Here is a 16,749-nt window from a genome sequence, read left to right as displayed (position 1 = left end):
TACCTTGCCTAGCCTGGAAGTCACTATGTAGAGCATAGAGATCTGCCTGCTGTGCTGGTATTAAAGTCATGCACCACCCCACCCACCCATGTTTTTTAGAAGTACACAGAAAAACATAATTTGGTGGTTTTCCTTGTTATCACAGTGGATGTTTAATACAGTGTGTTGAATATTGTTGGAGTGTGTCTTAGTTGCTTCTGCTTTTGCTGTAACAAATAAAATAGCTGATAGAACAGCTATTAGATAAAGGTTATTTTGACTCATTGTTTCAGAGTGATTTCAGTTCTTACTGGGGAGGCTTGGTGACAGGAGTGTCTCCACCCAACAGCGATGGGACTTCGCATGGGGGGCCAGGAGACGTGAGGCAGGACATAATCAAAAGCAAAGGTGGCATTCAAAGGTCCACCCTAGCCGGGCGATGGTGGCGCACTCCTTTAATCCCAGCACTCGGGAGGCAGAGGCAGGCGGATCTCTGTGAGTTCGAGACCAGCCTGGTCTACAGAGCTAGTTCCAGGACAGGCTCCAAAGCCACAGAGAAACCCTGTCTCGAAAAACCAAAAAAAAAAAAAAGGTCCACCCTAACTGACCTACTTCCAACAGCCACTACCTCCTGAAGGTTCTGTGGTCTTCAAAATACTACAAAAGTACTATGGAGTCCATTTCACACTATAATGCACGTTCTTTCTATGTTGTTGAGTGTGGTCAACCAGAAGGTGTTCAGTGACCACTGATGTTCTGTAGCATTTCAAAAAGTAGGGCTACTTCAAGTGATTGGGTAAATGGGACAGTTGATAACTAACCCTGGGTAGACCAGCTTTCCTGGTAAACTAACACTGATCCAAGAAAGTCATCTGCAGCTGTCAGGTACTAAATTGTATGTATTAGTATTTACTAAATGACATTGTCACATTTCAAACAACCCTGGCTGACTGAAGGGTTTTTGTCTCCTCTTCTACTCTTTAGATCTCCTCAAAAAATATCTCCTGGGAAAATATCCAGAAATAAACATGATGCTGACTTTGAAGATGACTTTTCTCCAAGACCGATTCCCAGTCCTCACCCAGTGAGTGAGAAGGTAGTGCTCTCAAAATGAACTCACCTTCAGCTAGAAACCTTATATAGTAAAACACTTAAATACCACCTCATTCTTATATATGGATCGTCCTAGCTATTATATGATTATATCTCTATATAGGAAGGTATGTATATATCTCACAGGTACATATAATTAAGTAATGGTATATACATATACTCACATAAGAATGTGTACGTAAGTGTAAGGAAACGGAGGTTTCAGCTGGTTAGCTGTTCATGATTCGCACACTAGTAAACAGACAACTGGCATTGCCATTCTGGGGCTTTGGCTTCGGCATTGGTGCTTCCAGCACACAAATGGACTCTGCTTTCTCTCACCGCTCCTGGCGTTAGCCTTGTTATTGTACTCAGAGAAAACATCCTGCTTGCATTTAGAGGTGCCAATAACTCTTGCTTGTCATACTAGTGAGCTTTTTTATATATATTTACCTTAATTGGATTTAACTGAAAGGAAAAGAAATGGAAAAGATTTTAAAAAATTAGTATGGTTGGTGACTTTCCCTTGAGAAGTCCACACCCACACTGTTGGTGTTTTAAATTTCTTCCCAAGCATCACTTTTTCCCTCTCTCTCTTTTTAAAGGTTTATTTGTTAATTTTTTTAATGTACATTGATATATATATATATATATATATATATATATATATATATATTTTGTGTGTGTGTGAGGGTATCAGATCCTCTACAACTGGATTATAGACAGTTGTTAGCTGCCATGTTGGTACTGGGAATTGAACCTGGTCCTCTGGAAGAGCAGCCAGTGTTCTTAACTATTGAGCCATCTCTCCAGCCCTTTATTTCTTTCTCTTAACCCTCAAGCTTAAAATTTGTATTGCAATTTCCAACACTGCTTCAAAAAAAATTGTAACACATTTTATGTTGGCTCCCATCTCTTTTATTTAATAGAAGTAAAAGAACTAGTCGAGCGGCACTGGTCAGCGGAGAGTGTCCTGAAGTATTTATTGCAGTAGGGTTTTGGTTTGTTCTTCTTTTTTGATTGTCTGTTTGGCTTTTTTTGTTTTTGGTTTGTTTGTTTGTTTCTTCTTTTGGTTTCTCTTGTAGTCCTGGCTGTTCTGGAACTCTCTTTGTACACCAGGCTGGCCTCAGACTCAGAGATCCACTGCCTGGCAGAGTGTTTTTTTTTTTTTTAAATTTATTATTTATTATGTATACAATAGTCTATCTGTGTGTATGCAGAAGGCCAGAAGAGAGCACCAGACCTCATTACAGATGGTTGTGAGCCACCATGTGGTTGCTGGGAATTGAACTCAGGACCTTTGGAAGAGCAGGAAATGCTCTTAACCACTGAGCCATCTCTCCAGCCCCAGAGTGTTATTTTTTTAAGAAACATTACGTGGGCTGCTGTATTTGTTGAAGCATTCTGCCTGGTAACTTTTTTGGCAGAGTGAGGGTAAGAAACTGTAGTATAATACACTTTTTTCATGTTTTTGTTCTGTAATCTAGACAATGTCAATCAGTGTTATAATAAAGGAATTCCATTTTAAATAAGTTTAGGAGCCTGGGGTGGAGTAGGGGAGTTGGGGAGGTGGCACATGCCTTTAATTCTAGCGGGAGGCAAAGGCAGGTGGGTCTCTTGAGTTAGCCAGCCTGGTCTACAGAGTGAGTTCCAGGACAGGCAAGGCTATGTAGAGAGATCTAATGTTTTAGTTAGGGTTTTTATTGCTGTGAAGAGACACCATCACCATGGAACCTTAAAAGGAAAACATTTAACTAAGGTGACTTGCTTGCAGTTTCAGAGGTTCAGTTCCTTCTCGTCATGGCAGGGAGCATGGTGGTATGCAGGCTAATTTTGCTGGCTCCATCCTGACTTGCAGGGAAGAGGAATTTGACTGTGTCACTGGGCAAGTATCCTGGTCATAGGAAACCTCAAAGCCAGTTCACAGTGACAAACTTCTAGCAAGGCCATTCCTACTTCAACAAGGCCACACCTCCTAATAGTGCCACTCCTTGTGAGATTTATGGGGTTCAAATACATTCAAACTACCACCCCTAGTCTCAAAAAACCTCAATAAGTCGGGGGAATATTCTCCTGTGTTCGAGGGCAACAGCCTTGTTTATTCTCACAGTTGTATCTCTGCTACCCAGAAAATATTTGTTGTTGGTCTAAATAATGAATAAATCTTAATGTGTAATTGGATATCACTTGGGAAATGTGTGTGTAAAGGAAATAGAGCAATTAAGTGTCCTAAGAATTTCCTCTTTGTGTCTATTTCCAGATTTCTAAGATCCAGCCATCTGTCCCTGAACTCTCGCTTGTGTTAGACAGCAGCTTCACAGGCTCGAGTACCCAGTCTAACCCGCTGGAAACGATGACTGTGGAGAATCCTTTGTTGATGAGGCCATTGCAGCCTGAGCTTTGTAATGACAAGCACAGCTCAGAGGCTGACGCTGGGGAGCCTTCCCTGAAGGGACAACCAAATCAGCTAAGCCAAGATGCTGCTCTGAGACAGTCCAGAGGGAAGCAATCACCTACCTGCAAGAAAGAAAGGCTCCATCCCAGGAACACCAATGTTAAACCGTTTCTTAATGCACCATCTCCTGAGGTATCTGAGAAACTTCCAGCAGTTCCTGCTGGAAGCATGCAAAAGGAAGACTATCCTGTGAGACCTGCCACAGTGAATTCTAGGCAGCCCTCACTTGCTTCACAAGCCCACCCACACAATTTTGTTTTTTCACCCCATAATTCAGCAAGACCAATGGAACTTGAAGTACCTATGCCTTCACTGCCATCTTACTATTCCACAAACATCTGCAACTGTTGTCAACGTCACGGCCATATTCAGTATAGTACAATAAATTCTTGGCAGGGAAATACAGTAGTTCAAGACCTCCGAAATGAAGCCCTTCCAAAACATGCTATATTTCCTTCAAGTGGATGTCCATCTCTGTGTCATAATGCCGTCTACTCTTCCAGCAGCCCTGTGGCCATGAAACCTCAGGGAGGCATGGGTGGTTATTCTCCCCACAACAATGGAGAGTCATCCCCTGTGGCAGGACCTTCACATGTGGACTCATGTGTGCCACAGACTTGTGCCATGTGCATGCACACACCCAGCACGGTGCCAGACAATGGCATGATGGGACTATCTCCTGATGCATATCGCTTTGTCACGGAGCAAGACAGGCAGCTGAGACTACTTCAGGCACAGGTTTGTGAAGCTTTCTTGATACTCTTAAATTTTTTTTTAAAGATTTATTATTCTGCCTGCATGTATGCTTGCAGGCCAGAAGAGAGCACCAGGTCTCATGATAGATAGTTATGAGCTACCATATGGTTGCTGGAAATTGAACTCAGGACCTCTGAATGAGCAGCCAGTGCTCTTAACCGCTGAGCCATCCCTCCAGCCCCCATGTGCTCTTAAATTATTAATTTAATTCCTTAATGTCTGGCAACTCTACAGTGAGATATACTTTATAGCAGTGTAGAATACTAGGACCACAAAGGCCTTAGAAGCTAAATTCTAGTCCCTCTTGTTTTACAGATAAAATGAGGATTAGAGAGAATAATTTAACTCTGCTCTGATTTGCTGGTTAGTAGGGTGGGACCTGAGAACAAGCCTTCTGTTTGTAGATCTTAACCTATAACTTAATTGCATTTTCTTTCCGTTTCCTCTAAAGCTTTATGTACAGCTGAATACAAAGGCTGGCATGTCTCTAGTTTGCCAGCCTGTATGTGTACTCTCCTTAGCCAGTGTGTCTTTAGGACCTTGCTTGCTACTTACTGTATTGAGACCAGTTAACAACTCTGTGTGTCTGCTGGTTTTTATTTGTGTTGGTTTTTGACACACAGTCTCATGGGGCCTAGACTGGTCTTGAACATGTAACCCTTCTGCACACACCTGCAGGTACTGGAGTTACAGATGTGCACCACCACATCTAGCCCTCTCTGTGCTCCACTCATTTTGTTGGCAATATTTCCTTTCTTCACGACTTTTATTGCAGGGTTCTTAATATTTTAATATAGCTTTATTCAAAGGTTAGTCTGGGTTTGCCTTTCCCCCTCATTTCTCATCAACATCCCTCTTCTACATACATCTTCCAAACCAGTTGTTCTCTTTGCAGCCAGTGCTAGTGAAAATAACTTGATGTTTTTTCTTGGCCCTGTAACTATACAAACATGTGAGTGCTCCGCATAATGTGTGATCTCGGGAAATCTTTGTTTTAAAGTCTTTTGAGGCCATCCCAGGCTAAATACTGTCTTTTAGCCTTGTGCCATGTGGTCCTCACAGCCCTTCGTGAATTTGAAGGACTCGCTGAGGTTGAGTATCCCTTGTCTGAAACATTTTGGTTCGAAAATGCTTTGGATTTAGGATTTGGAGGGTGGGGGATATTTTCATATACATAATGAGATAACTTGGGTATGGATGCCAAGTCTAATTACAAAATTTATTTAGGTTATGCACACATACAATTTTATACAATATTTTATGATATACAATATTTTGTATAATTTCATGCTTGGAGATGAAGTTTCATAGCATGCAGATTTCTGTGCATCCTTTTAGTGCTCAACTTTTGGATCTGAAATGTTTAGATTTTGGGTTAAGGATATTCAACTTGTCTTTCCATTTGAAAAACAAATAAGCAGACTTGGAGATATCAATAAGTACTCAAAATTTTACTGCACCAGTTGGCAGCTCTTGTTCTACAATATGTCTTTGACTTGATTTTTTTAAATGTCTTGTTATACATGTGACTCACTATAGATGGGCTATAGTCTTTTTATATGAAAAATAAACTACAAATAGACAAGCATACAGGCGCATACAAAAAAAAAGAAAGGTGGGTGGAGAGATGGCTCAGTGGTTAAAATAAAAATAAATAACATTTTAAAATTTTTAATAAAATTGCATTTTTAAAAAAAACAAAGATTTTCAAATTCTACTCAGGACCCCCTGAGAAACTTCTACTTTATTTTATTTTTAAATGACATTGTTGTTATTATTATTATTATTATTATTATTCAAGACAGGGTTAGCTTTGGAGCCTGTCCTGGAACTAGCTCTTATAGACCAAGCTGGCCTCGAACTCACAGAGATCTACCTGCCTCTGCCTCCCGAGTACTGGGACTAAAGGAATGCACCACCACCGCCCAGCTTAAATGACTTTTTTTTTAAAGATTTATTTTATTTATTTATTTATTTATTTATTTTGGATTTTCAAGACAGGGTTTCTCTGTAGCTTTTGGTTCCTGTCCTGGAACTAGCTCTTCTAGACCAGGCTGGCCTCAAACTCACAGAGATCCGCCTGCCTCTGCCTCCGAGTGCTGGGATTAAAGGCCTGAGCCACCACCGCCTGGCAAGATTTATTTATTTTTCACATATACAATGTTCTGCCTGCATGTTTGCCTACAGACCAGAAGAGGGCACCAGATCTCATTACAGATGGTCGTGAGTCAGTGCTCTTAACTGCTGAGCCATCTCTTCAGCCCCTTAAATGACTTTTTAAGTGTATGTGTGCATATACCTGCATGAGTTTATGTGTGCCAGAGGAGGCAGAGGGCATTGTATCCCCTGGAACTAGAATTATAGGTGGTTGTGTGCCATCTGATACAGGTGCTGGGAGCCATCTCTCCAGCCCCAACTTTTCAGGTTTTTGTTGTTGTTGTTGTTTTGTTTTATTTGTTTCGTTTTTGAGACAGGTTTTCTCTATAACTTTGAAACCTGTCCTGGAACTAGCTCTTGCAGACCAGGCTGTCCTCGAACTCAGAGATCTGCCTGCCTCTGCCTCCCAAGTGCTGGAATTAAAGGTGTGCGCCACTACCACCACCTGTTTTTTAAATAGAGGTAAATTCTTTGAGATTTGCATAAGTTTTTATTTTAATAAATCATTAAATACTAAACCAAAAATGTTAATATAGTTAAATAGCTAATATTTTTACATTGAAAATAATTATCATTTATTTTGTCTTGTTTTAAAAAAGGTTAATCAACCTAAAGAGATTCATTAAGCTATTTAAAAACATTAGCTACTTATAATGTATACTTATAGACTGTGAGCTCTCATCTAGATTATCATTACACAAAATAGAAATTTTTTTCTATAAATACACATTATTTTCCTCATAATTTCTTTTTCCTTTTTTTTAATATTTATTTATTTATTATGTACACAATATTCTGTCTGTGTGTATACCTGCAGGCCAGAAGAGGGCACCAGACCCAGTTATAGATGGTTGTGATGTGGTTGCTGGGAATTGAACTCAGGACCTTTGGAAGAGCAGGCAATGCTCTTAACCTCTGAGCCATCTCTCCAGCCCCTCTTTTTCCTTTTTTAAGGAATCTAGGTATAGGTGCACATGTGTGTGCATGCATATGGGGGCCTAGGGTCAGCCTTTCATGTTTTCCCTCAGGAGCTGCACACCTGTGTTTACCATTATTATTAATTAGTAGTATTGTTCTTATTGACCAAGAAGAACAAGAAATATTTTGTCGATGATAGGAATTTCAGATTAATACATATATGAGTGGATTAAAGCCTTATGTAAGTGTCTAAATATTCATTGAAGGAACAGGAAACACACAGAAGAAACATGGAACTATGGATAGTAGCTTCCTCTAGAAAGGATTTGAAATATCTCAGGAGGATAATCAGGTGACGAGTAAATGTGTTTTGATGTTATTGATGCATATAACACAATTTAGCTGTTTAAAGTATACAACCCAGTGGTTCTTTGTGTGTTTAAAATGTTTTTGAGACAGTCACTCAGTGGGACCTAGGGCTTAGGCTGTGAGTGAGCCTGAGGGATCTGCCTGTCTCCGCCTTCCCAGTGTTCCTATCACAGGTGCACATGACACGTGACTCTTACTTGGGTGCTCGGGATCAAGCTCAGGTCCTCATGTTTGTTGAGCAAGCACTTTACCAGCTAAGCTGCTTCCATTGTGAGTCCATGGAGAACTTTATTGTATTGGGTCATTTTCTCAGAGTACACGTGGGCTTTCTAATTGTTTTGTTCTGTTCTGACAACACTTCAAACTTTGTTCTGTTGCAGTCAATGCACCAGTGGGTATCCCGATACTTGTAGGTTGTTTTTTCTTCACTGTATTTAATTTTATGTATTTTTTTACTTTTTTTTGCTTCTTTCACTTATATACTTTATCAGCTGAGCCATCTTTCCAGCCCACTTACTTGCATCTTTTATTCATATTTTTAGCTGAGTATATGCTAATAGCAATGTGCCGTAGATCCCTAGAAGTAAACTTAAAATTTTTTTATTATGTGTGTGTGCGCGGGCGCTTGTGTGTGCATGTGTGCTTGTGTGTGTGTTCCTGTTGACCACAGTTTGCATGTGAAAGTCAAGAGTTTACAGGAGTCAGTTCTCTCCTTTCACCATGTGGGGCCTGGAGAAGGTCATGAAGCTTGATGGCAAGCACCTTCACCCTTGGTGCCGTCTCACTGGCTCTCCAGAAGTAAATTGTGAAGTCAAAAGAAATGTTTATCTAAAAAGTTCAGGGATACCCAGCCTTGAGCTAGAACTGTAGCTCAGAGGTGGGGCCCTTGCCCAGTCTACAAAAAGATACCTAAACTTGCTCCTCCTCTGGCATTCACAGTAGTTTTGGTATTATACTTAATGGAGTGAGCAAATGAATTGGATGGGCAGATTCCTTAGATTACAATTCAGTTTCCATCCAATATAAGTTGTGTAGCCATGGAAAAGCAACCTTATTGATAATTATATTAGTTGACTAAAACTAACTAATTAGTTAACCATAATAGTACCAATTATAGGAAAATAAAAAAATCAAAATATTTAGGGAAAAAACAAAGAGAATCAACAACAAAACAAATAAAGGAAATGTTCCTCACTCCAGTACATATTCAAGAAAAGTGAAAAGCCCTGTACACACGCTGCTGTGGCGGCACAGCCAGGAGATGCAGGGAGAGGGGGATCAAGCTGGCAGCCAGCCTGGCGGTAGAGTGAGGCTTAGGTCAGCTGGGACTACTTAGCAAGACACTATCTTAAAACAAGAAGACAAAATCAAAATAAAACAAAAAAACTCCGTGCATAAATGTCCATAGTAAGCCGGGCAGTGGTAGTGCATGCTTTGAATCCCAGCACTCGGGAGGCAGAGGCAGGCGGATCTCTGTGAGTTCGAGACCAGCCTGGTCTACAGAGCTAGTTCCAGGACAGGCTCCAAAGCCACAGAGAAACCCTGTCTCGAAAAAAAAAAAAAAGATAAATAAATGTCCATAGTAATATAGTTCACAAGAGGCCAAATTATAAACAGCCTGGTTCTCCATCAGCTTGATAGATGGATAAACTCAGTGGTCATATCCATACAGTGGAATATTCAGCACTCAGAAGCATAAAAGCTTTGTGTAAAGAGAAAGAAGCCAGACTCGAGTCTTAGTTCTGTCTGTATGAAATGGCCAGAATCAGCAAAGGCAGAGAGCTAGATGTGTTAGTGTGTGCCAAGGGCAGGAGAAAGGGGTGGTAAGGAATGACCGTGAATGACACAGAGACTTTTAGGGTTTGAAAATGTTCTGAATTAATAGCAATTATTGTTTCATATTTTGTGACTATACTATAAACTTCAGAATTGATAATTTCTAAAGTTCATAAATAACCTCTCTGTTTGAAAAGGAGAAGGGAAGACTTTTGGTGTTTGGAGTTCAGTTTTGCTACTTGTCAAAAATCTTTTTATTTTATGTTCATTGGTATTATACCAAAGTCTGTGTGAGGGTGTCAAATCCCCTAGAGCTGGAGTTACAGACAGTTATGAGCTGCCATGTGAGTGCTGGGGATTGAACCTGGGTCTCTGGAAAAGCAGACAGTATTCTTAACTACTGAGCTATCTCTCCAGCCCCTTGTCATACAATCTCAACAGGTAACTGTAATGTTTCAAGTTTTTCACCTGTAAAATGAATTTTAATAGTATACTGCTGACCGAGCTTTCTGTCCCACCAGGTCCCACATCTGTTTAGTCCCAAATAAACACACAGAGGCCTATACTAAATATAAACTGATTGGCCTATTAGCTCAGTATTCTTAACTCTAGTAACTTATCTTAGTCCAAAATTCTTGTCTGTGTTAGCCACGTGGCTTGGTACCTTTTTCATCAGTGAGGCATTCTCATCTTGCTTACTCTGTGATGACTGTGGACTGACTCTTTCCTCTTCCCAGAATTCTCCTGTTCTCATTACCCCGCCTCTACTTCCTGCTTGGTCGCCTGCCTCTACTTCCTGCCTGGCTACTGGCCAATCAGCATTTTATTAAACAAGTACACGAAACAAATCCTTACAGGGTAAAACCATTGTTCCACAGCCGTATACACTTCATGGAATGGTAAAATTCACATAAATTCTGTGGCATAGGGCTAGAGAGATGACTCTGTGGTTAAGAGCCCTTGCTGCTCTTCTAAAGGACCCACGTTCAATTCCTAGTAGCCAGAGGATGGCTCACAACCATGTTAACTGCTTGTAACTGAAGCCTCAGGAAATCCAATGCTCTCTTCTGGTCTCCATGGACACCAGGCATGTAGGTGGTGGAGACAAAACATGTACACAGCTAAAATAACTTGTGGTGCAAGTGTCTTGCAGACAAGAAAGAACCAGTCAGCGTTAGCTCTTGTTGGTTGCTATTTTGTTTCAATGTGGCCAAGCATGAGAACTTTTGACTAAACTTCATAGAAAGCATCTTGTGAAATATGCTCAGTATTTGGTGCATGAAGCTCAGGGTGTGCCTCCATCTCCATTCTTATTTGATGTATAGTGAAGTAGGAATAAAGTACACTGATTTGAAGTGTTTGAATAAAAAGTATGATTTGAAGCCATTCAGACTTTTCTGTATGTGTCAATTTATGAATACTAATCTAACCACCTGTATGTTTCACTTTTAAGTTTATATTAATGAAAGTGGGTCTTAGTAACTAAGGATAATGGCTTTCTGCACTGAGTAAGTCTTGTGGTATGATTTAATTGTATTGTTAGAAAATGTAAGTTAAGGGGCTGGAGAGATGGCTCAGCGGTTAAGAGCACTGACTGCTCTTCCAGAGGACCCGGGTTCGATTCCCAGCACCCACATGGCAGCTCACAACTGTCTGAAAATGCAGTTCCATGAGATCTGACACCTTCACACCAACAAACATAATAAAGTTAAGTAAATAAATAAAAAAAAAGAAAAAAAAAGAAAATGTAAGTTAAAAATCATCTCTAATAACTAGAGTATTTGAAATTTGTTACTAAACTCTTCCACCAGCTTTGTTGATTGCTTCGTTGTTTGTTTAATGCGTGTTTTTAATTGATACAGATTCAGCGCTTATTAGAAGCCCAGTCTCTAAATTCTGGCTCCCCTAAGACCACCACTATGGAAGACACTGTGAAAGCGGCAAGACAAGTGGAGCTGGTTTCCATGGAGGCACAGTCTTCGCCTGGCTTGCACATGAGAAAAAGTGTAAGCATCGCTGTGAGCACAGGTAACTTTAGTTTTTAATGCTTCTCACAAGTGCCTGGAAAGGCATGGAGGAGAGGATGAGGAGATGCTTAGTACCTTGCCTGCCGTACAACATAAGGATCTGAGTTCAGCCCCCATGTAAAAAGCCAGATGCAGTAATTACATCTGTAATCCTAGTTCTGGTAAGACTGAGACAGGAGGACCCCTGGGGCTCTCTGGCTGGCGAATCTTGCCCAGCCTGTGAACTGTAGGTTCAGTTCTCAAAATACAGGGTGAAGAGTAGTGGAGAAGGAACCTGACAGGGACCTCTGCTATCCATATGTATTTGTACATATGTGTTCACACCTGCATACACACATGTACACACTCACATATACCAAAGGGGAGAAAGTGTAGTGTTTTCTGTCTTATAAACTTCTATATTTACTGTATTGCAGTTTTTTTGGTTTGGTTTGGTTTTGGTTTTTTCAAAACAGGATTTCTTTGTGTATCCCTGGCTGTCTTGAAACATTCTGTATACCAGGCTGGCCTCAAACTCACAGATATTCACCTGCCTCTACCTCCCAAGTGCTGGGATTAAAGGCATGCACAACCACTGCCCAGTTCCAAAACAAATTAATAGTCATTTGAACTAAGAGACTTTAGAAGCATATTTATTTTCTGTATACTTAACTTTCTCTAAAGGTATAGAATAGGCAGGACCTAGTACAGCTTTTTTTCAAAAAAAAATGCGAATACAAAGTTAAACCTTGATCTTAATGATTTATCTCATAAAGTCACTCAAAGTAGAAAATGTTTTCGTGGTGGTGCATGCCTATAGTCCTAGTGCTCTGGAGAGTCTTGAGTTTGTGGCCAGGTTGGACTCTATACTTTATATCAAAAATAAAAGGAAAGGAAAGGAAGAAAGAAACCATATCAACTTACATTTTTTTATTTCTTGAAACCATTGCATTAAAAGTTACATGTATCATGGTACAAAAGATTATTTGAGGTAGTATACAGATGAGCATCTTATTTTTTAAATCTATTTTTTTAGACTTATGTGTATGACTTTTTTACCTGCATATATGTGTGTATGTTCATCAGCTATATGTCTGATGCTGGCAGGGACCAGGAGAGGTTGTTAGATCCTGTGGAACTGGAGTTAAGGATGGTTGTGAATCACCATATGAGTGCTGGGAACCAATCCCATGTCTTCTGTAAGAACAAGTGCCCTTAACCAGTGAGCCTGTTTTCCAGCCCTAATTAATTTTTCTTATGTGTAATAGAAAAGGAATGACTAGCAGATCAAACCCGTGACTTCACAGAAAAGGTGAAGCCAGGCAAAAATAAAGTGAGTTTATGTAACAAAGTATAAATGAATAGTATGTAGGCTGGCTCGGAAAGCATGCACAAATGGCTCCTTGCGTTAGAGAAGCACTGGTGTTTGTTTTTGTCTAAGCATGTATGTGTTTTATATGCATGTGTGCACATGTGTACAGGTAGTAGGCATGAACAGATGCCAGAAGTTGACATCGGTCTGTCTTCTCATTTGCTTCTCTGCTTTATTTTTTGAGACAAAGTCTTTCTTAGACCTGAAACTTGCCGTTTCAGGTAAGGCTGATGGCCAACAGGTGGCATTTACATGGGTACTCGGGATCCAAATTCAGGTCCTCATGCAAGCAGTTCACACACTGATCTGTCTCCTTATCCCAAAAGCACTTGATCTTTAAATACCTGCCTGCCAGTGTGTGTACCTTGTACACCTCTAACACAGTTTCTTAGGACACTCTACTTAAGGATCAAACCCAGAAAACCTATGAATTTACAGCTCTTTTCTTTTGCATATGTACTGTTTTCTCCTGAGGTATTTCCATTTTACTTTGAGACAGACTACCACTAATGTAACCCACATTGGTCTTGAACTTGCTACATAGCCCAGGCGGTCCTCCATCCAAGATCCTCCTGCCTCAGTTTCTTGAGTGCTGAATTATGGCGTGCCACTGTACCTTAATTTGAGAAGCAGAGACTGCTCTCGAGCAAGCAGGACGCAGCATATTCCCTTTCCCTTTGCCACTGGTTTTCTCTCTTCTTGCCCCTTTGCCTCTTTCTCTTTGTGGCATTACTTTTTAAGGTAATTTGAAACAGTGTAATTTTGTTAATGTAACGTAGATAGTCTTTACAAGCTTTTACATTTATTCTTTTTTCTAGTTGAATCTTTGTTCTAGTATCTGAACTCATTTAACCTCCAGGTGCTAGCTTGTTTTGGAATGCAGACGGTGGTGATCAGGAGCCTGACTCACAGCTAAAGCAAGATGACACCAAGATTTCTAGTGAGGACATGAACTTTTCTGTTGATATTAATAATGAAGCGGCAAGTCCTCCTGGCAGCGCGTCTTCATTAAAAGCAGTTGACATTCCCAGTTTTGAAGAAAGCACCGTAGCTGTGGAAGAGTTTAATCATCTGCTTCCTGAGTCTAAGTAAGAGCCTTTCATTAACTGTTTCACCCTACATACACACATACACACACACACACACACACACACACACACACTCATACACTACACACATTTCTTTTTTGCAGTGCTAAGGATTGAATATATTTTATATTTGGGGGTTGTGTGTATGTTTTTTTTTGGGGGGGGGAGTTGGTTGTTTTTTGTTTGAGACTGGGTCCCTATGTAACCCTGGCTGTTCTGGACCTCACTGTGTATAGACTGGCTTAGAACTCACAGAGATCTGCCTACATCTGCCTCCTGAGTGCTGGAATTAAAGGTCCATAACCCTTTGCCTACCTTAGAATGTGATTTTTACACTTATATACATAGTATAGAATAAATAAATCTGGCAATCAAAATTATGACCTCATAAACTTTTTGTGGTGAAAACGTTTAAAATGTGCTCTGTAATTCTGAAATACAGAAATCACTATTATTTATTTTAGTCAGCAATATGTACATTTTCTTCCTCTTTGAGAGATTGATATATTTACTATATTTTCATTAATGTCTATGTAATAAGTGTCAGTATAATGGAGAATTTTCAACTTTCTTCAACTATACCCATATATTAATCTGAATGAATCAACAACATCCAAAGAAAGCTTCATCATTCTCTGTACTCAGACTTTACGTCAGAGATTCTAATACAGGATTCCAAGTGGCAGTGCAATTACATTTGAAAGCAACAACTAAATACTTACATATATCATTTTATATGTTTGCTTCAAAATAATAGATGAACTGACTAAATACAGAAACAAGACAGAATTGACAAGATGGTAATTTTTGTTGTTGTTGTTGTTGTTTAGTTTTATTTTTCAAAACAGGATTTCTCTGTGTAACAGTCCTGGCTGTCCTGGAACTCACTTTGTAGACCAGGCTGGCCTTGAACTCATTGAGATTCACCTGCCTCTGCCACCTAAGTGCTGGAATTAAAGGCATGCACCAACACCAAGGGCTAAAATGGTAAATTTCAAAACAACGTATATAGTGTTTTGTTAAACAGTTTTCACTTATATTTGAAGTTTTTCCATTATGAAATTTTCTACTAAATTAGAGTAATTTAGATACTCAGTAAATTTGGCAAAATATAGCAAGTATTCTTTGAAATAGTATGGGACAAGCAGCAGATTTTTTTTTCAGGTTAAAAATCTTGTGATACTAATTAGTATTCTAAACTATTGATTATGTAATAGTTAAATCCATGAATATGTACTTCTAAAAAGCTAAGAGAAATGTGTTTTTATTTTATAACACTGTTTTAAATCAAAGGTTTTAAATTAAAGGTTCATATGAGTAGCAGTTTATTTAAAAACCTTTTGCATACATCTCCCCAGCAAAGTTGAATTCCTGGGCCATATTTATTTCTCTGTCTTTGCCATAATATCTCCCCACGTTAGCCATTCATTCAGTCAGTCAGTCCAGCTGACCTAGAACTTGATATGTAGCACAAGTTGGCTTTGAACTCATGATCTTCCTGTCTCAGCCTCCTGAGGTCTGGGATTATAGGTATACACTACCATGTCCAGCTCATGTTAGCTTCTAAATAAATGTTTTCTGACAGAAAAAGCCCCAAGTCTGTATACATTTTATTTCGAAAAATGTTAGAAACTCAAAGAACGAAACGTGATTTACCTATTATCTGTCTTGAATTAATTCTCTTTTTTAATTAATTAATTTTTATAAGTGAATGTTTTACCTGCATGTATGTATGTGCATCATGTGATTGCAGAGGTTAGAAGAGGGCATCGAGTCCTTGTAGCCGGACATTTCTGTCCCTCCTGGTCCCACAGCTGTTCAGTCCTGAATAAACACACAGAGGCTAATATTAATTATAAACTGTTTCCCTATTACTCAGGCTTATTACTAACTAGCTCTTGCAACTTAAATAAACCCATTTTTTTTTCTTTTTTGGTTTTTCGAGACAGGGTTTCTCTGTAGCTTTGGAGCCTATCCTGGAACTAGCTCTTGTAGACCAGACTGGCCTCAAACTCACAAAGATCCGTCTGCCTCTGCCTCCCGAGTGCTGGGATTAAAGGTGTGTGCCACCACGCCTGGCTTAACCCATAAATAATTCTTATCTGTGTTTAACTACACGGCTTGGTACTTTTTCTTGTGAGGTATTCTCCTCTCAGTTCCTCTGCATCTGGCCAGTGACTACCTCTCTTCCTTTCCTCTTCCCAGAATTCTCCTAGTCTGGTTGCCTCGCCTATACTTCCTGCCTGCTATTGGCCAGTCAGTGTTTTATTAAACCAGTATGAGTGACAAGTCTTTACAGTGTACAAGAGCATTATCAGCATTATCAGCAGGTCTTCTGGAATTTAAGTTACAGATGATTGTGAGCTGTCGTGTGGGTGCTGGGAACCACACCCAGGTCTTCCAGGGAAGAGCAGCCAGTGCTCTTAACCACTGACCTATCTCTCCAGCCCCTTCTTTTACTTAATTCTGTAATTAATACTGAATACTTTTTAGATTTAAGGTTTTCAAATCTGAAAATCTCCAATCCTTTGATAGTTTTTAACTTCAGAAAAGGAACTAATTTAATTGATAGCCTGAAGCTAATTGCTTTTTCAGAACAATTAATCAGCTTTATTGATTGTAACACCTAACAAGATGTAGATATCTAGTCCCCTTTTTTTCAGCATATAATATATTGATTTATAATCAATACTATCTGTAGGCCAGATGTGGTGGCACTTAGAATAGGAGGCAAGACAGTCATAAGCATAGGCCAGCACAAACTAAATAGAAAGACCCTGT

General features: G+C 39.7%; 1 protein-coding gene across 3 annotated transcripts in view; it reads left to right on the top strand.

The window, feature by feature from the left end:
• Stil (STIL centriolar assembly protein) overlaps positions 1 to 16,749 on the top strand; it is a 51,760-nt gene that overhangs the window by 25,849 nt on the left and 9,162 nt on the right. For 2 of the 3 annotated variants that reach the window (XM_041652099.1, XM_041652101.1), the window contains 4 exons: positions 964 to 1,075; positions 3,332 to 4,264; positions 11,365 to 11,530; positions 13,740 to 13,968. In XM_041652099.1, the coding sequence (XP_041508033.1) occupies positions 964 to 1,075; positions 3,332 to 4,264; positions 11,365 to 11,530; positions 13,740 to 13,968 (1,440 nt within the window). The remainder of the gene's footprint in view (positions 1 to 963; positions 1,076 to 3,331; positions 4,265 to 11,364; positions 11,531 to 13,739; positions 13,969 to 16,749) is intronic. The other variant, XM_041652100.1, reaches the window with a different exon arrangement.

Source organism: Microtus oregoni, unplaced genomic scaffold (genome assembly GCF_018167655.1).
Source record: "Microtus oregoni isolate MIOR12 unplaced genomic scaffold, Mior012 000005F_ref0000423, whole genome shotgun sequence".
Taxonomy (NCBI): Eukaryota; Metazoa; Chordata; class Mammalia; order Rodentia; family Cricetidae; genus Microtus; species Microtus oregoni.
This window is presented reverse-complemented; position numbering and strand designations above follow the sequence as displayed.